Below are 24,852 nucleotides of genomic sequence, written 5' to 3'. Positions count from 1 at the left end.
GCCAGCTCCTGACTGGGTGTCTTGGGAACAATCCACGTCTTGTCTTCACCAGCCAAGACTCACCCTCCCCTGAGCCACCCCACCGGGGAGATCTCACAGGCACCAGGGACCACTGCAAACCTCCCACCTTCTCCCCATGGTGCATGAGGAGCACCTCCACCGAGTGACCTCCCCCTCAGAGGAGAGGCTTCACCATTGGGTGTTTTCCCCTCTTTGCATTGAGGTGTGCAACAATAGCCAATGATTTTCACCAAAAAACAATGGGGTGCTGACTCGCTTCTCCTGGACAGCATCAATTCCACCGTGCTTTCCTGGATCTGCTTATTAAAACGAGATAAAAGCCATATCCTTCTATACCATGTGCCAAGCAGCTTTGTGGATTCTGCTGAACACATGCCGGCTTCCCAGCCTTTGCTTCTTCGCAACAGGTTGCTGTTCATTTTCTGTAGGACACCGGCTCCTGTCAGTCAGAGTTACTTCGGATCCGCAGCACACTGGGAGACTCGAGATGAAAACGTCTACAGATGTGAAAGATGTGGTTCGTTAAATATTGCAGTAAACGTATTTTGTACATGTTGTTGCAATAAGTATGTAACAAGGATAATAAATTTAATAGTAACATGTAAAAAATAATGATTTTATCACTGCAGTAGCTATTGCCTGTGTACGTGTATAGCTGCATATATATATTTATTAAAAGCCAAATGGCTTAATAATAAGTAAATTATCTCTAATTGACTTGTCTTGGCAACAGAAGCAGATCCTATGGAGAAGCGTGCTTGCGTGCCACAGCCCCAAAACCTTACTGATGTCCTCAGATTAGCACTTTCAAGGTACATTTGCAGTCCCAAGAATACGGGGCAGCATCAAGGAATGATCTTATAATCTTGTCATAGTTTAGCCCCTCTCAGAACCAAGCTACACAGTTTTTCACTCACGCTACACATCCTACAAGGGAATAGGGAGAGATGATATAACCAAAAGGCTTTGAGATAAGGACAGGGAGAGATCATCCAAGTTACTGTTATGGGCAAAACAGGCTCAACTTGGGGAAAACTATTTCAATTTATTATTAACAATAAAACTAAAGCAGGATAATGAGAGAGAGAACAAAAATAACTTCCCATCACCTGTCCCTCTTCCCAGGCTTAACTTAATGTCAATTATCTCCACCTCCTTCCCGCCTCTGTCCCAAGCGGCCCAGGGGGGAAGAGGGAATGGGGGTTACGGTCAGTTCATCACTTGTCACTTTATGCTGCTCCTTCCTGGTCAGGGGAAGAACTCCTTGCATTCCTCCCCTGCTCCAGCGTGGGGTCCTTCCCACGGGCTACAGTCCTTCGTGAAACTGCTCCATCATGGGCCATTTTTCCACGAGGTGCAGTCCTTCCAGAAGAACGGACGGCTGCCCCAGCGGGGCCTCCACGGGCCACAGCCTCCTTCAGACACCCGCCTGCCCTGATGTGGGGTCCTCCCCGGGCTGCAGGGGGATCTCTGCTCCTCCGTGGACCTCCATGGGCTGCAGGGGCACAGCCGGCTCCACCATGGGCTGCACCACGGGCTGCAGGGGAATCTCTGCCAGGAGCAGCATTACTGCTCCCCCTCCTTCACTGACCTTGGCGTCTGCAGCCGTTGCTCTCACAAGAAATTCTTCACAACCGGCTCAGGCAGATGCTTCTCAGGGTCTCTTCACATCTCATCTCCTCTCCACTTCTTGCAGCCGGGCCGGGCCGAGTTGGGCCCAGTCGGCCACCCGGCGGGAGGCCAGAGGGTGAGGGGTGCAGGGCCCACAAGGCTCGCGCCTCCCCCTCTCTGCCTTCTCTCAGTGTCTTCACTTCTTTTTTTTTTTTTTTTTAATTTTTCCCCTTCTCAAATACATTACCACAGAGGCGTTATCACTGTCACCAATTGGCTTGGCCCTGGCCAGCAGCGGGTCTGCCCTAAACCTGGCCAAGTCCACCGGACAAGGAAACTTCTACCAGCTTCTTGCAGAAGCTGCCACTGTAGCCTCTCCTGCTACACAAAACCAGCACAAATCTGAAAGTTGTATTTATCCCCTCCATGCAATGCCTAAACTAACCATCCACTGTCGCTTTGTCTTGTGGCACCATGCCTGGTGAATATGGAATGAGTTTGACATTGCTGTGTTGATGCTCACCTCCTGTGCAGGCTGAAACTCACACCTTAGTCCATGCTAGCTTATTTGGCCACGACTGACCCACAAACAGAGTTCCCCAAGGCACAAGGCTGTATCATATCTCCTCCTGTCATCATGCCAGGACAACCTGATGGCCAGCTTGATGTCACAGCAGCCAAGCCTGCAGGACAGCTGTGGACCTGCTGCTCAGAGACAGGGGTCCAATTGTATTTTCCAAGCAGTGCATGGCTAACTAATAGGAAAACAGCCTATCATAGAAAGGATAAGAAGTCTCCCGACAATAAATTTCAGACTCATATGGAAGCAGAAGGAATTATTCCCACAGATCTCGCTGTTCTTAGACCTCCATCTCTGGTGTGTGGGCTGCAGAAGACTTGGGTCAAACTGTGGCTGATTCCCAGTGACACCTGAGAGCTGGTGCTTCTCCAGTTACGTCTCTCCCACTAAAGATGTCTCTCCCAGGGAGATCCACACAGACCTGGCCCTTCTCTAGAGCAAGCTGGCTATGTCCAGGTATGTAGCACTCAGGTGTCCAACTCTGTATGGTATTCCCACAGCCTCGAGGTCATTGTTCCACCGTTATGTTTCTTTTGATGTGCCTTGAATAAGGTGGAGACAGTGTCCAAAGCCCTCTGGGATAGTGCAGGAGGATTTTGTGGAGCAGAAGCAGCCAAACCTGATGCAGACTCTGAAGAAAACTCTACAACTACACCCAACTTGGAGGGAACAAGCTGGTTTGGTGGGGAAGGGATGCATACCTCATGAAAACACCTGAAGAAACTAGAAGGAACATCACACCCTGCAGACTTGTAGCATCATTCCTCCAGAACTGCTTATAAGCACCAATCCTGCAGTGATTTCTGCTGGTACCTGACGTGCACAAATCCTGCACGCCTCCACACTAGGGCAGCAGGATGTGTCAGTTGGTAAATTTCACTTTGAAAAAAGAGCCAGAGGTCAGTGCTGGTCACACAAAGTCAACCCTGGACCATGTCCTGGCATAGGCTCAACCCCTCCAAGCCTCATGGGATTCCCACTCTTTCATGGGAGAGGTGAGCAGGCTTGATTGGTGGGACTGGCATGAAGACAAGAAGAAGTTCATGAACAGAAAGCAAAACTCCCAGCTACTGAGACGCTTCAAGACATCACTGCCAGTATAAGCATCATTATCTTGAGCTGACGTTAGCCCAGTTGCTTTTTAGAAATTACACTAAAAAAAAAAAAAGAAAAGAAAAACAAAATAAACCAGCCAGGAAGAGATGAACTGGCAGTTTTTAATCACTTGCAAAAGATTAGAAGATGACCACGTGCTCACCTCACGCTTAAAATAGGTTGTATCATGTCAACAGGATGCCCATCTCTAATTATAAATGATATTTCCCCAGACTAAACAAAGTTTGATATTTATGGTTCATTTCCTCCAACTCTGATTATAGCTTGTTTTTTTAAAAGAGATGCATGAAGAACAAGAAGGCCAAGAGCTTTACTTTGGCCACTCTTTTTCTGTTCCTGTTGCTGTTCGGGGAATTGTCCCACTGGGATCATGGAGATCCTTTACACGCTGGGATTTTGACTTGCCTTGGTGCTGACACTGGTGATGAGCAGGGAGGGGAGAGAGGTTGTCCTGGTCACCAAGTCAGCTGTGGTTCCTGTCTTATCTCAACGTCATCATACGGTGCCTGCAGTTTTCAGGCACCATGTTTTTCATTGTCTGGGAGGAAGATGCTGCTCTTGATATCTCTCCAGATTAGACCTGGTTTAGTCCCCTGGACATTCCTCAAGTCCACCTGGCCTTGGGCCATGAAGACATTGCCACTGCAAGATGCATACAGCTCCACTTAGAACTGCAAAGGAGATATACCTTAGCTAGCTCCAAACCAGCTACCAGTAACCCAATTAGCTGTGAAATTCATCCAAAAAGCAGGGAAAAAAATGCATGTCCAGTTCTTCTGGGAGTCTCCACACACACCCAGCCAGATGTGACTAGCTACAAAGGGGTCAACTGTGTCCATGCTACAATGATTTGCAAGATGGGCATAGTTCTGGTTCATCTTGTCACTCTTGGGTGGCTGTCTGTCCCTAAGTACTGCTTGGTGCCAAGACAAGTAGTGTTAGAAAATTGAACAAGAAAGTAAAATGCACATAACGGTGCTTGAGACATTCTTGGAGTGCTTGAGGGACTTTGTACATCGCTTGGAGTAGCAGATATTGTTGAAACTCCCAGCGTGAGCAGGTACCACTGCAGGATTTAGATGAGGTGACTTTGGTGATAAGCATCTTCTGCAGAGTGAGAGATCACAGAAGGTAACACAAATGCAGCTGGGGAGGAAACAATGGCCAGATGTGGGGATTGCTGGGACACGGGGCAGTGAGACAGTAGGAGAAAAAGGAGAGCGAAAACATGTGGGTAAAACTCCCAAGCAAGAAAATGTGTATCACAGGAGCTGCAGAGCATCCCATCACTTTTGGGGGGTAGAAATGGGGCAAATAGAACTTATGTTTGGATTGTGGCAGGGGGAATTGTCTCTGGGGTCCTCTGGTTTTATTTTCCAACAGCTGTGGGCCTCAGACTTACACCATTGCCCAGTGAGACTTTGAGGTATGGCTTGCAAGCAAAGTTACCCAGTGAGCATCTCAAGAAGACAGAAATAAGGGAAGACACCTTCTGCCTTGCACGTGTCCTGACAGATGAGATGGTCGGAAGCAGCCTGCATCCAACTCAGATTTTTAAAGCATCTCTGGGCTTTCTCTATCCCCCCTGCCATCTCCAGGGGCATCTTCTAGCCTGTCCTTGAAAACATCCCAAGCTTTATCAACAGGTTCATGAAACTGTGCTCCGTGTGACGAATCTGGTTTATCTTGAAATGGCAAACCGGATGAGACTGATGCGGTTTCTCTTGCAAATATTTCTCCTATCTCTGCCTGCCACTGCAATACCAGGAGGACCTATGAATCTGGTGGTGCCAAACAAGCTGCAGAACAGTTTGCTCTGTCTTCTGAGCTAATGGGGTTAAAGATCATGTTTCTCTCTTGAGATCTACTACATCCAAAATATGAAATATCATCCATTCTTCTTCCTTCTTTTCATTTTCTTTTGGATAGGAGAATGAAGAGGAAAGTTGGCCTCTCCTCCTGGCATTTTCAGTCCCTGCTATTGACTCAGAACTTGTGAAAGTGACTTTAAGCTCTCAACCACCATTGAAATAAAATTTTTCCCTTTTTTCCATGCCTTCTCTTTCCACCTCTTTAACGTGTTTACTTTGGGTAGGTAGTGTCTTACTGCAGGAAAGCTACAACTGGCATTACATCTGCAAGGACTTGAAGCTGATCATGAAGCAGGTAATTTTCAGCTCTTGTGGAAAACAGTTTCGCTCCAGTTGATGGAGAGCGTGATCTGCCCTGTCTTTTGCTCCTTCTACGCTGATTTTTCAGGCAAATACTGAAAAAAAAAAAAGAAAAAAAAAAGAGATTTGCAATCATAATCCTAGGGAGAGAAGAAATGACTTAGAAATGCTCTATTTTTGTCATGTTCCTTAAACCCTTTGATCCTTCCCATAGCCCCTTGATCCATCACTACGTCATGACTTATTGAAAGCATTTTATTTTTTTACAGCCTACAGCTGGATTTTGGGTTATTTCCAAAATATCTTTTCTTCCTGTGCAGTGTGTTGGCTTTTCTTGAACAATCTAACTCCCACCCCCAACGATGTATTTTGGATTTGTTACACGGAGGAAAAATATTTAAACCCTGGCTTCATCCCTGAGTGTGCTCCTTGCTGTGCTGACACAATACATCACGGCAGTTCTGGTGCACAGTGCTACAGGTGGAACATACTCCTGGAGGAGAAAGGTACCTGCCCCATCTGACAACCCCTCAAGACCAAAAAATAAAGCCGGGGGTACATTGGGAGACATGGGGGAATGTTGGAGTTATTTCAGTGGAGAGAGAAAGCAGACGTAGGGCAACAACCCGAAGGAAACAATGTCCTTTTAATCCTGCTCATCAATCTCTTTGATTTTTCCAAACACTGAAAATTTAATTGACGCTGAACATCTTCTAGATTTCAGAGCTGGGGTGCACTCAGCAAAAAAATTTGGAGCTGTTCAACAGCTACGTTTCCAGTAGGAAGTTTAATGCACTATATGTGGAGTATAGAGCATTAGTGCAAGACAGAAACACAGAGAACACAGAAGCACAGATAATTATGCTCAAACACGTATCATCAGCCCCCTGCCAAGCACAAGTAGAAGAAGCTACGGCAGCAGCATTGAGGAGCTAAGTAAATTCCTGGTTTCCTTTTTCTTACATAAATTTGTAAAGCCAGAATGATGTAATGGGTGACAAAGATGAGATATCTCTGATCAAATGTAGACGGTTGGCATCTATCAAATGAACCACTGATCTTGATATCCTTCACAGCTCATGGAGGGAAATGGAAGCCCTTCTTGCTCATGGTTCATCTCATTCTCCAGCAGATGAGTCACTCACAAGGAGCTCCTACTTTCTCCTGTGAACACGAAGGGAGTGGTGAGTGACTAACTCGGACATAGATTCAGAATTAAAGGAAATGAGTCCCTCTCACAGTCAGGAAACAAAGAACTGATTTTTTTTTTTTTTTTGCTGGTTGTGGGTATACCTCCTGCTGGTATAAATCCCAGCTTTCCTGCCCAGGTTAGACATATCAATAACTTAAAACACTTTCCAGGTTTCCTTGAGAGAAGCCACTTAGGGTTGGTATTTCTGGATGTGTTACAAACTTTACAAGTGATTCTGTCATTCTGTTGCTGCTTTGAGGGTCTGACATCTATGACCCCACTGAGCAAAATCCTGAGCAGGAGTCCTACCCTAAGGAACCTCTGTAACCCTATAAAGCATCTCCTTGTACACAAAGGCAAAGATCTTTGTTAACAAGTTAGGATGGAGCTTCTGGGGATAGACTATACTATCCCTAAGTCAAAGGCAGTGGGTTTTACACAATGATCCTTACAGATCTCATGAACCATCATATGTAGAAGGTCTGTCTGTGCCATATCATAAGCATCTCCTAGTTGGAGGAACATGCTTCTTAGGAATTATTTTCTGGAGTCAAGACTCCTGTATTTTTATCCTCTCCATAGCATGAGTGAAAAACAGAGAAGATCTTCTTTGCTCATTGTTCCTATCACAGAATCATAGAATCACAGAATGGTTTGGGTTGGAAGGGACCTTCAAGGGTCACCTAGTCCAACCCCCCTGCAAGGAGCAGGGACATCTCCAACCACATCAGGTTGCTCAGAGCCCCATCTAACCTGGCCTTGAACGCTTCCAGGGATGGGGCATCCACCACCTCTCTGGGCAACCTGGGCCACTGTTCCACCACGCTCATAGTAAAAAATTTCTTCCCTGTATCTAGTCTGATATCTAGTTTAACCAGAGGGTCCATGTTCCTGCTAGCACAATTCATATCTCAATGGATGAAATAAGCTTTTCCTAGGATTCAGGACATGTGCCAATATCTATTCATCCTGCAGCCACAGCACTGAGGAAGCTTCTCACCTTTCACATGTGACACTCACTGTGGTTACTTGGTGGTGAACTGCCCCCAACTCAACTCGTTTCATCCTTGAAAAAAAAAAAGTAGAGAATTTCTAAACAAACAAAGAAAAGAAAATAGCCAGCACACTGTGCCACATGAGGTTGTTGTAAGGCTTAAGATTCAGGGTAAGAAAGTCATTGGAGAGGGTCAAAGAAAATATTGGCAACACCTTTCTGGCCACGGAAGAATTTGTTCATTGACGTGCAGGGAACACATAGGACAACTGATTTGTGTATACTTTGCCTGCCCTCTGGTGGTGAATGGCTGCTGATTAATTGTATGCATATGTATATATTTTTAATATATAAATATATGCATATATGCATATGTACATATATATGTATGTGCATATGCATAGGCATTGAAATATAGGGTAGAAAATGTTTTCATCTGAATTCTATCTTGAACCTGAATGTTGCAGATGTGAGTGGTAGTTAATCATCGTCTTTGGCTGTAGCTGGTGTTTTTTAATGCTAAAGATTTTCCACCGTACTGTGATTGTATTAACATTTAGTTCAGTTAAAATAATTCAACATGAAAATAATAGAAGTATCATTAAATATTTGTTCCACCTTGGAGAGACCAGTGAGCTCTTCATGTGTCCTTTTCCTCTCTATAAATAAATTCTGCTGAAATTGGATGAGCTGTGCAAAAACAAGAGCAAAATGTTTTTCCAGGACCAGTTTCTGTAGCAAATACAGGACAGCACAAAAATAACTGCCACAGCATGGATGTGCTTTTCTCTACACCGTGCCAGTCTGCGTTAGCAGGAGGGCACAGAGAGAAAGGTGACCCTGGACTGAAAGTGTGGAGGAGATTTATTCCTTTAGCTGCTTCGTGGGGTTCCTTTTCTGTTCAGCAAGGTCTCAACACCATATTTCCACTCTTTTCCTCTTGTAGCTGCAAAAAGCAGAGGGATTTGCCATGCAGCCCTCCACGCCTTCTACAAACACATCCAGCACCTGGACATGAGGTAGCGAGGATAAGTGCGTCCAACACTGCAGCTCTCAGGACGTACATAAATATGAGAGGCATTGCCTGAACTTGGTGTTCCCAGGCTTTTCTCTTTGGGATGACCTATTACAGCGGGAAGAGCAGCAAAGATGGCTTCTCAGGCTGTGTTCACGTTGAAAGGGTTTGTCTGTCTCTACTGGGGAGTGAACCAGGGAAACTTCTTGTCTGAACACCTTCGTTTACCACTCAGCATTTCCAAGTGAAACTACAGTCTTTCCAGTTTGAGAAAACAGCCTTCAGCCCTTGGAGCCCTTCAGGTTTGCAAGCTCTTCTATAGATTGTGATCCTGATTTCATATTTGCCTTGGATTGTGTTTTGAAGCCGTGCACAGGGATGAGTACACCATGTCCCTGGACTCATGCATCCTTAAGCAACATGGAGGTGGTGTCCATAGTGTCCAAATCAAACATTTATAGCACATTGTCCAGTGACTGTGGTGGTACTTGTCTGCCTATCTGTCTCATGGTAGCTCCATCTGAACCAGTCACCAGTTCTTGGTTGCTGGATTCAACTGCTAAATTGCTGCCACTGATGGTCTCTAGGCCAACAAGCACCCCCTCGATCAATTTCAGGGCACGTGTGGGGCTAGGGATACTCTGGTTTAGGTGTTTGGGAGGTTAGCTGGCTCCAGTGCCAGGGAAGGGTGCCAGGCACCATTGCTTTCTGAGGAGCATCCCTTTGTGCTTTTCCTTTTCTAATGCCACACAGAAGTCTCATGCAAGGTGGTTTGCTTTCAGTGCTCAGAGCCTCCTGATGTTCCAGATATAGGGGAATGATGTGCTGGAGATGCCTCAGGGTGTAAAACTGACTGTCCTACCACAGCCAGAGGACTCCTCAGCTGTTCTTTATACTCAGTTACTTTCCACCTGCCCGTCTTCTGCTGACTGGGCACATCTGGACAACAGTGTCTAAATGTATAACCAAGGCACGTTCATGGCTCACCTAAGTGAAGATCTTTGTCTTGTAACCTAACCTGATCTCGTATCTCCTGTCCTGTTCCACACACACCAATGTGCAGGACAGTCTGCACCCTTCTCAGTGGTCAGCCATCAGGACAAAGCTACAGCAGTAGGTGTAGAGAGCAAAAGGTTTTCAGGCTGATCCCTCCTCTCCATAGCCCAGGAAGCAGCGTCCGCTGGGTCGCCCTACAGATTGGACCTGAGGCTTGGACCCACTATGAGTATTAGGTCACATTTCCCTCTTGTTCTGACTGTGCTGCAGTACTAACAGGTGCAGTCAACCAGACCAACTTCTATGATATCCCTCCGTGAATAAACTTTGGCACCTTCTTTGGGTAACAACCTGTGATTATTCCCTCCAGTGCTTTCTATGTGATGATGGTGTTTGGGGAGCTAGAGTTACAGATTTGGCCAGGCAGACAATCACCTCTGCAGGGAGCCCACACAAGTAGGTTAAACAAAAGCTTTATTTCCACACAGCGTTCTTGGGACACGGTGCCAAGATTTCACAGACAGCTCAAAACAAGGATTGGCAAGGAACGCGCTGCTCTTGTGATGCTTTCTTACTGCAAACAGCCCTGAGTCATGAAATGCATGTTCAGAGCCAACCCTGAACTTCCTTTAACATCAGCAGTAATCAGATTAACAATTTTCAGGTTTGTTCTTTAAAGCGATAACGTGCCAGAGCAACGCTCACGTGCAGAGAGGTGTAAGGAGTTTGTACACCACCAGACTTTCATACATGGTTAAAACCCTCTGGTACTACCAGAGAAAAAAATATTCAGTAAGTCATGGTTATTAAAGCAGTTAATTGCAGTACATCTGCCATCAGATATTGTGCTGTGCTACACGACGTTCGGATGGTGAGCAGAGACTTCAAGACTGGAGCTCCAGCCACATAGAGTCTGTTTGCTGCCTTCTCTTCCTGCCTACAGTTTTCTGACGAGCGTGGAGAAAGGTCAGTTGGTTTCCTGCAGGATTTCGGTATTTTGAAACACTATTTCAGTTCCAGCTTTTGAATGAAAAAATAAATAAAGGAGGAAATTGGATGTGGAGGTTGGATCGGAGACATCTGCCTCCGGGGTTGCTTTGCAGCCAAAGGCTGGAGTTGGTAGCTGAGATAGCCCCGCAGATGGGCAGCTGAGGTGTCTGGCAAACAAACTGTTAGAAAAGCAGACCATTTTCCCTTTGAAAACTGCAGAGTATTTGCAACTAGGCAAACTCTAACAACAATTGCAAAAAATCCTCAACGCTAATAAATCCCTTCAGTTTGAGACCAACTGGGATTTCATCCATCATATTGTGGTTTTCATCTGGACATCAGGGCCACGTAGATATAACGTATTTCGTATTTTGTCCTTGGCCCTATATTGACTTTCCTTGAGCTTCTCTGCCTATGTTAATGAAAAATGTTTGAGATATCTAGCTTTGTGAAAATGAGTCTGGATGAGTAACCTGATCTGGTTGGAGATGTCCCTGCTCCTTGCAGGGGGGTTGGACTAGATGACATTTCAAGGTCCCTTCCAACTCTAACCATTCTATGATTCTACGATTCTATGATTTTCAGAGTCTGTAGTATAGCTTTTTATAACTGTGCCTGCAGTCTATACCATCTAGTTTGGCTCCTGGACAGCCCCAACTTGAGAAGAGATAGTGACAAAAGGGGCATTTAATTCCTTTGAATCAAATTATTTTAATGTGTCAATGAAAGCAGTCAATAAAAGGGAACCAGCTGACAAAATTGTTCTTTACTTTCATGAGATCTTAAGCAGGTCCTGTGCAGGAACGGAGACTGTATTGCACCAAGTAATGACAAAGTGAAGGGCAAGCGTCATGGATCAAGACTGATGTGGAGGCAGGAACCAGAGAGGAGAATTGCATGATCAGGACTCATTGTGCAACAACTTTTGTGGGTGGTCCTGGCAGTCGCCCACTGGGTCCTGCGCTGTTCTGCAGAATTTAGAGGTGCTCAGAGACGTTGGTCAAGGAAGGAAGGAGAACCAAGGGAGACTGACATCTGTAGGTACCATGAAGTCAGGCTTGGGGAGGATTGTGAGGAACTCTAGTGAATGAGGAAAAGGATGGTGAATGAAATTTGATACCAACAGCTGTAAAGTAATGAGCATCAGAGGAAAAGTGTGAGGTGCTGCGTACACTGCACAGAACGTGGAGCTGGTTTCATCAGCTTGGGAACTCTTCCCTGTGGCCACTTCAAGAAGTCTGGGGGTGTATCCTAGTGTTGGATGAATACTAAAAAGCTTCACCTGCCTGTCTCAGCAATCACTGGCCCAGGAGCCCTATGAGCTGCTGCTCACCCACCAGCTGCAGAAAGCTGGAGGAGAGGATTGCATTGATCCGGCGTCTGGAAATCATCCGTGAATAGAATGGCTCTCGGTGCATTTTGGGAGGTCTGGTCCTCTGGCTCTTTGTGCTAACCCAACCTCCCCTTACATGAAACTCTCTGTATCCTAGAGCACTGTCCCCACAAGCTGACACAGCAGTCCCATAGCTCTTCATCAGGCTGAGTTGTGCCTGCAAGAGTTTTATCTAAGGCAACAATTTCACATGGCTTCAGTGTGAGTGTGAAGAGTTGTAGCTCTTCTGCCTTCTCCCATCTATTATTTTATTAAAACAACTATTTTTAATAAAAATGAGGTCAGTGATGAAAGTCACACTAGAACTTTGTGGTATGACTGAAGGGGAGTGCAAGGATGTGTGGCTCCAGCAGGAGAAAATCCTTGGCCCACGTTCACCAGCAATGCACGTGGACTTGCATCCATCTCATGACCACTGTTAGAGTGCGTGAGTAGGTGGGTGAAGGGGGAAAAAGGGGTTGCCTGTGCATAGGACCTTGCCAGATCATGTTCTGGGTTGCATGGACAGAAGGGAGCAGATTGTCCTGATGTGTCCCATGGACTCAACAAAGGGACAAATCCGTTGCTGGTGTGAGGACAGATAATTACAGGGAAAGGAGGGCTCCTGCTGCAGTGACAGTGGAGCTGTCCCTGACCTCACCACTGAAGGACGTCTCTACAACGCCAAGGGAAATAACCAGAGCGTCAGGGAAGGCGGACGTGCTGATGTTTTTGCATGAAGATGTCAGGACAGGGACAACATATTTTCATGAGTTCAAGGAAGGGTAATGCTGCAGAAGACTTACCCTCAGCCCTATTCCTGCCTTCTCCTGGCTGCAGTCTCAAACTCCAGAGAAGCACCTTGATGTTTTCCAGTGAGAAATATGCTGTGAGGAGTGATATTGCCACCTCCTCACTTTAGCATCCCCTGTCATGGGAAACTTTCCCAGACATAGGTCCTTGCAGCTATTTTGGCACCCATCCACGCTGTGGCTGCTCCATACCTTCCTTAGGTTCTTCTACATCTTCTCATACCTCCTCTGTTTGACTGTCCTGCTGCTGGTTTGTGTATTTTGGGATTTTTTTTCATCTGTGTCTAAATTACTGAATAATGGAGTCAATATGTGAACAGGGGTCTCCACAGGTACCTTATCTCCACTGAGAGCTCAAATGTAAACTGGGATGAAGGTAAATATACAAATGAGAACAAGACTCAGGTGGAGGGATGGGTCTCCAAGGATCTTTATTGGCATTTGGTTTTAATTCACTGTTAAAAATAATGTGTGAAATATGAACTATATTCAGACAGTGTATATTGTGCGTAAATATATATTCTACAACTCTCAGCAGGGTTTACGTGATTACATTAAAATTCACGCTATAATATTACTGGTAAAACCTCCGGCAATCACATGGTAAGTTCTTGGTGACAGTGGTTTCTAGAATGTGCGCTTCACTATCCGAGAAACCCACCAAGTGACTTGTCCACAATCACCTGAGAAGTCTGCTGTGGAGATACAAAATTCACATGTGCTGCTTCCAGCCCCCATCTTCCTTATTACAACATCCAAACACTAGGGTTAGGAGCAAAATAACAAGAAAAGAGCCTGATACAGTAATCACAGTCAGTAGGGGAAGAAATCTCATGAGTAAACCTAAACCTGTCTAAACAGAATAATGCCAGGAAAATATAAATATACTTTATGGCTTTCTAATGGCAGAGGTTATCACACTCAAGGATGAGTCCTTGGCCTCTTCCTGTTGAAATTAAGAGGGAAAAATACCACTGGCTTCAAAGAGAATTAAGAATTATCCTGGGATTACTAAAGTCGCCAGTGATCAAAACTTTGCTTCTCTGCTACCCTTTCCCACAGATCTACTATTTTATTTTTTTAAATCAATTCAAAGAATGTTGTTTATTTTAGAAGACTACAAGCTGAAGAAAGAATCCAAAAACTGTGTGCAGAAGGGCAGATTGAAATCCTCTTGTTTAAATGGTCGTAAGCTGGAAAATTCAGGTTTTGGCTACCCAAAATTTCCTTTAAATTGCCTCATGTTGCACTAAGAAAAACAAACACTCAAAAGATTATTTATTAGTGGGTAAGTACAAAATAAAAAAAAAAAAAGAGTACCCCCAAACTCAAATACACATGTCTGTACACACATGTGGATGTTGAAAGGGAGAATATATGCATAGTGGTAGGTTAAAGAGGTGTGTCGTTTGTTTCTCATGCATTTACAAATGTTTCTTTTGGTGTACAGCAGAAGTAGAAGGTTGCTGTCCCACCTGCTCACATTACCAGCTAAATGGATCAATGAGAAGTTTTTCAGGGGAAAGTCAGTTCACAGATTTTGTTTTCTGCTCATATGTATTTTCCTTTACATCCATTTTCATTGAATCATAGAATTATAGAATCATAGAATGGTTTGGGTTGGAAAAGATGTTAAAGATCATCTTGTTCCAACCCCCCTGACCTCGGCAGGAACACCTTCCACCAGACCAGGTTGCTCAAAGCCCCTTCCAACCTGGCCTTGAACACTTCCAGGAATGGGGCATCCACAGCTTCTCTGGGCAACCTGGGACAGTGCCTCACCAACCTCAGAGTAAAGAATTTCTTCCTTATATCTAATCTAAATCTACTTTCTTTCTGTTTCAAGCCATTATCCCTTGTCCAATTACTATATGCCCTTTTCCAAAGTCTGTCTCCAGTTTTCTCATAAGCCACTAAGGCTTATAATGCTGCCATAAGGCCTCCTTGGAGCCTTCTCTTGGCCATTGTGCTGGGAAGAACAAGTGTTTTGAAGAGGGTTAGCACATGTAGCCAAGCCAACTGACAGAGTTTCCAGACCCCAGGAAAAGATCAGGGAGTCCAGCACCTCCCCTGAACTGGTAATGATATCTATGTGGCAGTGAAGTTCATCCAACTTAACTTTAGTCATCTGTTATGTAGGTTTCTCCATCTGAACTGGTCAGTGCAGTTCTTGTTAAGAGTCGATGGCAAGTACTTTTAGGGCATGGTTCATCCATCTGAACAAAGATATCTAGGATGGGATTCACCTTCTGACTAAGACACCTGACTTTAAAGGTCTATCTCACTAAACATGCCTGTCTAGTATTATTTCAGGTCCTAGCATCTGCTGTCTAGTCTCCAGCTGCCATTGCAAAAGGAGCTGATCGTGTCTCTTATTTATCAGCTCTGTCTGGATGTTGTAGGTACTCTAGGACATCCTAAATGGCATTAAGCACCTGTGTTTAGGCAGCTGAATCGTATCACAGATAACTCTATTTGAGTATCTCTGCATGCACCAGATTCCCGTTACTTGAACTGGGACCTTGCCAATAGTCAGTGAAGTTTAGGGGTGACTGTGCTACCAGATGAAGGCATATTTTAGGCTTAGCTGGGTTATTAGACTTCTTGGACTTTTTGACTTGGTCTCCACTAACTGTAACAGGAGATGAGGCACTCCACACACAGAGATATCCACATGTAGGAGCCTAAGAAACACTCCTGTGAAGTCCCTGTTTCCTTCACTGACTGTTAGGAGACCTGTCTGGGTGACTGTCCTTACCTTACAGGGCTATATTTAGCCAGATCATTCTCTTTTTGCACATCATTGTGGGTATTTCTCTTCATCTGGAGGACAGTCTTGACTACACACAGGCCTTTCCAAGGAAAATGCATTGATGCAACTCTCACTTGTATGGAAATATCATGCCAAGAGCAGAGGGAAAGATCATCTGTCCCCCATAGAGAAGATATCCTTTCTGCCTGCCACATCTTGCAATTCCCTTTAGCGAAGATGTAAGGTCAGGTTGACTGAACCCACACCACTACATAACAGAACAGCACTGATCAAAGTTTTTAACATGAGAAAATAATGGAAAAGACATGAATTATGCAGAAATTGTTTGATTTTAAACTCACATTTGCACAGACCAATCCAGATTACACGCCTCCTTGGAACTGTATATTTAGACAGAATTACCTGGCCCGTGTCTCTTCCATGGGACTTTATTCCTGAATTAATTTGCAAACAGGGTGAGCACAGTGTAGAAAGTGAAAGCTTTCTTAAGCCCTGTTTGACAGCTCAGGTGTCGCATGAGCCAGATGAGACAGACGTCTTCCAAGGGCCAACTTGTCCCACCTGCAGTATCAACTCCCATCACACGATAAGCAAAATCTCTTGTCGCAAAACCAGGTGCCACAGAGTAAAATCTCGTTCTTAAAGAACATTAATGAATTTCCCTTCCGTTTTCACTTTTCAGATGTTTACATTCCAGACAGCTCTCACTTTGACAGCACACATATTTTATACTTCCTACGGTGATTTAGTCATGAAAATAATATCCTCCTTAGCTTTATTTCATAAAGATATTTGCAATAACCAAAGAAGGTTTGGTGAGTGGTTATTGGCTCTTATTTATCAACTGAATGATCAAAATCTGCTCTAGTTGTTCTGATGAGAAGAGTTCCAACTAAACTTGAGAAAGGTCTCCATGTTTTCAAAGAGCACCTTCTGGTGATAATATTGACTAAAATACTGTATCTGCTGTTCTCTTCAGCCTTGCAGAAGAGAGAACAACAATTCCCAGAAGTTTCTTAGAAGCCAGATTTTGAAAATGAGTAAAAAACCTGCAAAAAGAAGTGGCCAACAACAAAATTATTTGATCTTGATGAAGTGTGCTTTGTGAGAAGTGTCTACAGGCCAAATGCAGAAAGGTTTTTTTACCCAATGGGAAGCTTACTTTTAAGACAAGTGCCTCTGAGACCACTTGGAGATGGGGAAGGAAAAAGAGTGATGTGTTTTAGGCTTTGCACCACTTAAGTGATGTACTTTTCATTCCCTCAGCCCCACTTTTCGCAGGAAAGAAAATTCATATCTTATTAGTATTACTCAGCTAAAGGAACTGCAGAATGCCATTCTCTGCATCTCAGTTTTCCAATATCTTGGTGTTCCATTTTCATCCTGCTTTGGGATGAAAAGCATAAAACGTTTTAGATACGCTATATGTGTGTATGCATAAAGCAAAACAAAATGTTCTTCCAGTTTAGATCTGGAATTGGGAAGATGACATGTTTTGACATTTTGAGCAGAATCACATTTTGGCATTTGGAAACAAATATTGATTCATACCAAACTGTTTCATTTCAAAACTGTCATTTTAGTTTGAAAATAGCATTAAAATGGCATTTGCAGCTGAAATGTCAATATAAAAGAAAATGTTTCAACTTGAATTGACATAAAGGAACAAAACATTTTGATTCAAAATTTCTCCTTGTTGGGGGGGTAAAACATGGTTTTTTTTTGGGGTTGTCAAAACCATTTTCTTCTGAATTGCACTGATTTTCATGAAACCAGTTTCCTACAACAACAAAACCATTTTAGCATTTGGTATTATTGTTCAAATCCAGGCCCAAGTGCAAGCCGGACATGTTTGTGCTACCATGCAGACCTAGCTAAAATATTCTTTGGGCTCATCTTTGTGACAGATGCTGATGGAGAGCTGGCGATACCATCACCATCACTCTCCTCCCCTGTGGACCCCTGCCAAAAATGCACACTTACGGCTCTGAGCTAGTGACTAGGTTTGTAAGAGATGATGGTCAGGATCCATCTGCCTGCTCAGGTTCACCCCCTGCAAGAGCTAAAAGGCTTTATCACTTATACTGCTTTTGGCTGGAAGGGAATTAAATGGTAGGTGTGAACTCCTCTGCTGGGTTGGCTTCAAGGTGTCCATCCTTACTAGTTCTTTGCTGTGGTCTTCTCAGATTTCATCTTCTTCAATACTTATTCCAGCCTCCTTCATGCTCGCCAGCTCTTTAAAGGTTGCTTTTGTCAGTGTCCTCTTTGTGCTCCTCAGGACAGATTTCAGTTTCCTGGTCAGCATATCTGGCCAGTTGTGGCTGTAAAACAGAGAAGAGAGAAGGAGTTAGCAACCCTGTTCACTAAGGAATAGCCTTTCGTTTTGCATCATTTTGTGTCAGACAAAGCAGAAACATTAGATGTTCTCAAAGCCATCAAGAAGCACCAGGTAAGGAGGGATGTTGGTAGAGAACTGCAGGAATGTGGTGGTCCTAGTAGACTATACAACCACTGGAGCTGTTGCATGGGTTAATAGGACACATAGAGCTTTACAATCATAGTATCATAGAATGGTTAGGATTGGAAGGGACCTTCAAAGGCCACCCAGTCCAACCCCCCTGCAAGGAGCAGGGACATCTCCAACCACATCAGGTTGCTCAGAGCCTCATCCAACCTGGCCTTAAATGTTTCCAGGGATGGGGCATCTACCACCTCTCTGGGCAACCTGGTCCAGTGCTCTACAACCCTCATTTTAAAATTTTTTTTTCCTAATATCTAATCTAAATCTACCTCCCTCTATTTTAAAATCATTACCCCTCATCCTATCAAAACAGGCCCTACCAAACAGCCTCTCCCCATCTTTGTTGTAGGCCCCCTTGAGGTACTGGAAGACCACTATAAGGTCTCCCTGGAGCCTCCTCTTCTCCAGGCTGAACAGCACCAACTCTCTCAGCCTGACCTCACAGGAGAGGTGAGGTGCTCCAGCCCTCTCACCATCTTCATGGCCTACTCTGGACCCTCTCCAATTGGTCCATGTCCTTCTTATGGTGGGGGGTCCAGAACTGGATGCAGTATTCCAGGTGGGGTCTCACCAGAGGGGAGCAGAGGGGCAGAATCCTCTCCATCGACCTGCCCAGGATGCAGTTGGCCTTCTGGGCTTCAAGGGCCCAGAAAGGGATATCGTTTCATCCAAGGATATTCACTTTACAAACATAAATTACATTTACATACAAACAATCAGAGGGCTTCAGCTGCTCTTGAAAAACCTTCCTAACTGTGCATCACAAGCCTCATAAATCCCCTAGCTGGTAGTAACAGACATTCCCTGATAATCAGCTGGGCTTCTCTGGGCTTAAGGTCATTCATCACCACCAATGAGAAAACTGAAAGTCCAGCTGCTCTGGATCCATCTGACCATGATCTCACCAAGCCTGAGATGGGATGGGCAGAGAACCAGAAAGTCCTGACATCCATCTCAGATCCAGGTTTGGTTTCACTGCCTTAGCCTGGCACTGCTCCTGAGAGAATAAGCTCTGCTGAGTACCAGAACTTAAGAGCTGGGATAACTGAGAGCCTACATCTAGATCCAGGCTACTAAACTGATGTGATGGAGCTGAAGAGGATAATTTACTATGATACTCTAAGTGCACATGATGCCCAGATTCTACCATCTGCCAGTAGGCGCAGATTTACTATAACATAATGAGGGTTTTGGAGACAAAACAAACATCAAGGACTTGTAGAAGGCCAGAAGCTGAATGAATGGCAGGGCTTTAGGGAGATCTCAACTCTGCAACTGTCCTGTCCTACATAAAGCATCATATGAAGTAAAATTTACTGTGTATAGTAGAATAAAATACCATTCCAGCTGGTGTAAACCAAAAAGAACAAAATTCTAACCCATACCAATAGCACCATTGTGATTCTAAAGATATAAAAGAGAAATAGTTGAGAAGTTGTTGTGTGTACACATATAGATATGGTTTTAAATTGTACACACCATTATTGTGGCCCTTTGTCCATGCACAACACACTATCTGTATGCTTACATATCTAAAGGTCAGCAAAGAGCAATACAGGTGACACTAAGACTTATACACCGTGGATCCCTCCATAAATACGGCAGCTACCAATCACATTTGGGATGAAATCTCGCCCCTTTGAACTCTGCCATGAACTCTGACTGATCAATCTGGGGATCACAGGGAGTCATTGACCTCTCCGTGGGACAGTTCTCTGCTGGGCCTTGAAGGAAAGAGAGAAATCCCTTTCTCTCGTGTCCAAAGCACTGTAAGATGCTAGGGGTGGGATTCAGCTGCTTGAGGATACTGTCTAGCAGTATTTGAGATGCCATGGTTTATCCTGCGTGGCCTTCAGCTGCTGGTTCATCTGCCAGCCTTGTGTCTCTGACAACCGTGTTGCTCTGGGCTGAATCTCAGTTGCACGAATGGGTTAGTAGGTCCATGTTATGATCACAGATCCTACCACTGGACAAAGTATCATGATCACTAGCGGTAGAGCCAAGAGGTTTATCTTCAGGTAACTGGAGGTGCACTTTGCTGTTCCTCATGATTTGCTGAACATTTTATCAAGATCGGTCCAGAACTATGACTGCTCTTTGGAAACGGGTGTCCACCAAGGACAACAGAGTCCACAGTCACTCGTTTCCTGAGCACAAGGAGCAGAGTCTTGGCCTTCTTCTAGACTCTAGGCCAGGTGAATACTCTAAAATATGTAAACACTCTGAGATGGGGATCCCTATCTTATTGCAAAAAGGACGCTGTGAGACTGTTAACAGTTTACAGTCCCAGATTAATGGGTCTGTAAACTGGGTGAATGGACTATAGATCACTACATCTGAGATCCTTGTACAGCATTCCTTTATTGCTATGAAGGAAAAACAAGGTTACTGATGGCATATTCCTTTTCATCATAAATGTCTAAGATATATTAGCTGGAAACATCACTAAACCACCAAGCAGGCAGATGGGAATAAGTGGCTGTTGAGGACATAATTGTCTCCATTGAAAGCTTCATGCACCCAAGAAGGATTGAACTAGGACTGTTGAAAAGCTCCAGGTATAAATGTTGTATTGATTTTTCTGCTATTTCCCGTGAATTGAGCCAAGTGGGCTAACAAGAACCTTCTGTTCTCTATAACGTGCTGCTAATCAGCCTTGCTGCAGTGCAGAAGTCTGTGTCTGTGGCTGACATATGTGCTAAATGTTTTTGTGTCAGTATACGTGCCATTTTATCAAGCACGGCAAACCCAAGTCAGAGATCTTCTTTGTCTCTGGCCTTGGAGGAGTGAGTAGTTTGTGCTCATAGGTGTAGATCAGCAGGGCGGTCTTCGGTGCCTTGGAGCTTATATTTAGCAGTGAGTGCTCACATATGGCAGTGCTTATGCAGGTCTAAGCACAAGATGTCCCATATTTAAATCTTTTTTTTTTTTAAATTAAGTATTTCTATGCAGCTCCTAGAATAGGGAGAGCCTCAGACAAAAATTTAAAAGTCTCTTAAGGGAGACAAAGCAGCCTAGTAACACCCCCTGAATTTTTAACACTTGTGGTTGGGAAAGAGCAACGCAGCCAAAAGTGCTCTGCTGGGTTTTATCCTTGTGAGAAAATTGGATGGAGCTTTAGTCTTTAGTGTAATCTATCAGCTTGATATGGTGCATCTTAGGTGGCTGTAACCAGCTGAGATCTATGCACTCTGGGCTTTCATCCACCTCTGCATTTTTCTAAGAAAGTGGAAATTAAGTAAAAGTTCAGAGACTGAGTAGAAGCATTATTGCTGCTTTCAGAGATATTATTTTAAAAAACAATCACAGAATATTTTCACAGGACGTCAGGCCCTCTATGTACGCGTGTGGGTGTCCATGCTTATACGCCAGCCTTGCTCTGGTAGCACCAGGCACCTCAACTGGTGCTGTTATACTCCATGCAACTTCTGCATTCTGACCAAATCCTCCTAAATCCACAATTATTTCCCGTACCAGTAGGTGCCATAGTGATGAATAACAGGGTTGCATCCTGTTTCATGTCATGAGATATGGGATTACACTAGGCAGGAGATATGCATTACAGGAAAGCAAGAATAGTTGGACATGAATTCTTCTAGACTTGAACTCCAGCTTTATCTCTGTGTTTACCATGGACTGGGCTCTTCCTGGCATGGTGTACATCGACATCCAGTGGATCGATAATACACTGCAGGTAAACACAGTAATACTGGATGTCTTCCAGGAATGAATGTGGTAACAGGTCATGAATTTGCTAGGAAAAAACCCAACAAGGCTACTACTAACTCTAGACAGCTTTGCTGCTGTCCCGAGCACCTTTTGAATGAGATACTTTAAGAGAATAATGCATATTTTCGGAAAAAAAAAAAAGGCATGAAACTAAAACCAGCAAAGTGCAGACAAATAACACATAAGCAGACACTAAATAGCAGAGCTACTACATTGGGACTGTCCTACAGCTACTACCTCAGATCTAGGCCCTTTTGCCAAGGAGTTTTTCAGCTTTCCTCCTTTTGAACTCTGCAATTTCTTCCGAGGGTAACCCATGAGCTCTACACCTGCAGTGAACATGTAGGCCATTAGAGAAAGAACCAGTTCAGTTTCATCTGCAATAAAGAACAGACCGTAACGGAGACCGAGTGAAAGGTAAGCGTCTTCTGGTGTGAAAAAGGAAAACAAATATTGGGCCTGGTTCCAATCTGATTTATTCCCCTCTTGTATCGCTTCAGGTCGACTTATTGCAAAGGGTGAGGTTAGCTAATTTAAGTGTCCTGAAGTCAGGTGTCTGCTCTGGAACAGGCATCTTTTGTAATCTGCCTAGCCAGGCACTTTGAGAGGGCTCCTGGCACATCTTAGACACTTCTCTCAAGACAAGATGAATGACTTCGTTGATCGATGAGCACAAATTAGATATCTATCATGGCTCTATCCTGAATCTATTAGATAAAATGAATCCTGGGAGAATTATTTCGTTATTTCTCCAATCCTCCCCCTCATTCATCAAAGGGAAGAGCAGAACAAAACTGGTGTGAAGATCTTGCCTTTGGTTAGTTCAGCTCCCATCTCAGTGTCTTTTGGTCTTCCAGGGATGTTGCTTTCAGAAACTCTCAGCTCTCAAAGCTATGGGCACATTTCCAAATGGAAATCCTATTTAACTGTCCCTAGAGACAGACAGTTTTCCCTGAAAGCTTAGCACAAATTTTACAGCCTTTCCCGAGGGAGATTGGAGTCAAGTTTCAGCTCTTTTGCCAACTCTATCCTACAAATGGCAATATCTAACCAAGCTGTCCTTCCATGCCTTGCCTAAATCCTCAGCTCTGGGAGCATCTTTAAAATTTATAGAAAATATTGATCCCTGGTTATAAACCCTCCCATAAGTGCTGGAGCCTTTAGGGCTGGGTCCCAAGGACAGGGAAGCCAGGACAATATCATCGTGATGAGCTGAATGAGGAATGGCTTCTTCTGGGAATCTACAACTCAGACGGGATTAATCTCCCTGCAGTTTAGCTATCTGCAACAGAGATGTCTCCACCTGAGCCAAATATCTTGGGCTGTCTTCTGAGCCAGGCACTGCTGGACCACAGCAGGGGTTTATCCCAAAGTAGATGTTCTCTGTGGGGCAGAAGAGCTACACCTAGAAGTGCTCATTTCTCTGCATTGACTCTAAAAGTTGTGTAAGATGACCAGCTCAGATGGAGGTGTCTATGCTAGATTAAATCCTACCAGTTGGAGTGGGAAGAGGAATGCTTTGTCTTTAGCCCCTTTATGCAAGCAGTAGGAAAATTCAGCCACACGTGGGTAAGCGTGAGGGCCTTGATCTTTGAGTCCACCCAGAAGGACTTCATCCACAGGGGAGTGGAGGAGGTTGCTACCTGTTTCATACAGCAGGTTGTGACCCTCAGAAGGTGAAGACCTGACCAGGGTATTTAAGGATTAGTCACAGTATCAGATTGCCTGAGCTACACCTCCAAACACTGCTCACACAAGTATTAACTGTTTGATAATGACTTGACCTTCATCCATGGCAAAATAACAAGAATCACAGAATCACAGAATGGTTTGGGTTGGAAAAGACCTTCAAAGCCCATCCAGTCCAACCCCCCTGCAAGGAGCAGGGACATCTCCAACCACATCAGGTTGCTCAGAGCCCCGGCCAACCTGGCCTGGAATGTTTCCAGGGATGGGGCATCCACCACCTCTCTGGGCAACCTGGGCCAGTGTTCTACCACCCTCATTGTAAAAATTTTTTCCTAATATCTAATGTGAATCTGCCTCCATCTATTTTGAAACCATTATGCCTTGTCCTGTCAAGAAAGATCCAGTACAAACAGCACTGACATATCTCCTGAGCTCACTAACATCTGAGCAACTGGAGAGGGCTGATCCATCCTCCAATATCTCAGAGCATCCCTCTGTCTGAAGTCAGCTGTTATTTTTCCAAGGTCCTCTCTTCCCACTATCTTGTTTCCCAAGCCATCAGGGGAAAATCTTTAAGGTCCTGCACGTCAGATCCCAGGACAGTTAAGGAATTTGCCTTCTCTTTTCTGAATATGGTGTGTTACAATTATTTTTTTTCTGAGCATTGGAAACACAAGTCGCTGACTTCAACTTTAATCAGACAGTGCAGCTTCTAGCTCCCAGTTATAGGGGGAAGGGCTCAGACCCACAGATAGAGTATCTTTACGACTTGTTCACTCTATACCCTTTGGTGAGAACTACTGCAGCTCAGATTGCCTTGAGACCTCAGTCATACAGATGCAGACATGCTCTTCTCTGCCCTCCTTTCTCTCTCCCTGTTATCCTCACCTCACACAAATCCAAATGCTGGAGCAATGCGTGCTCCATCACAAAGCTCAGGTATCCTGGGCAGCCTGTTACATCTCAGCCCTGTGGTCCTGCTCCAACCATCCCCAGAGCCCTTTCGTTGACTGCTTCCCACACACTTTTCTCTTTAAACCAGTCAGGATTGTCTCTGGGGTTACTTGTTTCTGAGACAGTTTATTTTATTTTAACCCACATTTCGTAGGTCTCTGTTTTTCTTAGTTCAAATGGCTGGTAGCTTTGCAGAAACAGTTGGGGAGCAAAGGAGGCTAAAAGCAGCTCTGAGATTACTTCTCCTCAGTACTCTCCCTCTTGTCCCTCAGCACTGTTGTTCAGAAAAGAGTTTCTGGGCTGATAAGTAATGAGA

The 24,852-nt window shown here is 44.5% G+C and overlaps 1 protein-coding gene across 1 annotated transcript in view; it reads right to left on the bottom strand.

Moving 5' to 3' along the window:
• Window positions 1–17,825: 17,825 nt before the first annotated feature.
• The window catches only part of GUCY2F (guanylate cyclase 2F, retinal), a 47,249-nt gene continuing 40,222 nt past the window's right edge, over window positions 17,826–24,852 (bottom strand). The window contains exon 18 of the mRNA XM_086743204.1: window positions 17,826–17,964. Coding sequence (XP_086599330.1) covers window positions 17,826–17,964 — 139 coding nt within the window. The remainder of the gene's footprint in view (window positions 17,965–24,852) is intronic.

Source organism: Chlamydotis macqueenii, chromosome 1 (assembly GCF_036417535.1).
Source record: "Chlamydotis macqueenii isolate bChlMac1 chromosome 1, bChlMac1.mat, whole genome shotgun sequence".
Lineage (NCBI taxonomy): Eukaryota > Metazoa > Chordata > Aves > Otidiformes > Otididae > Chlamydotis > Chlamydotis macqueenii.
This window is presented reverse-complemented; position numbering and strand designations above follow the sequence as displayed.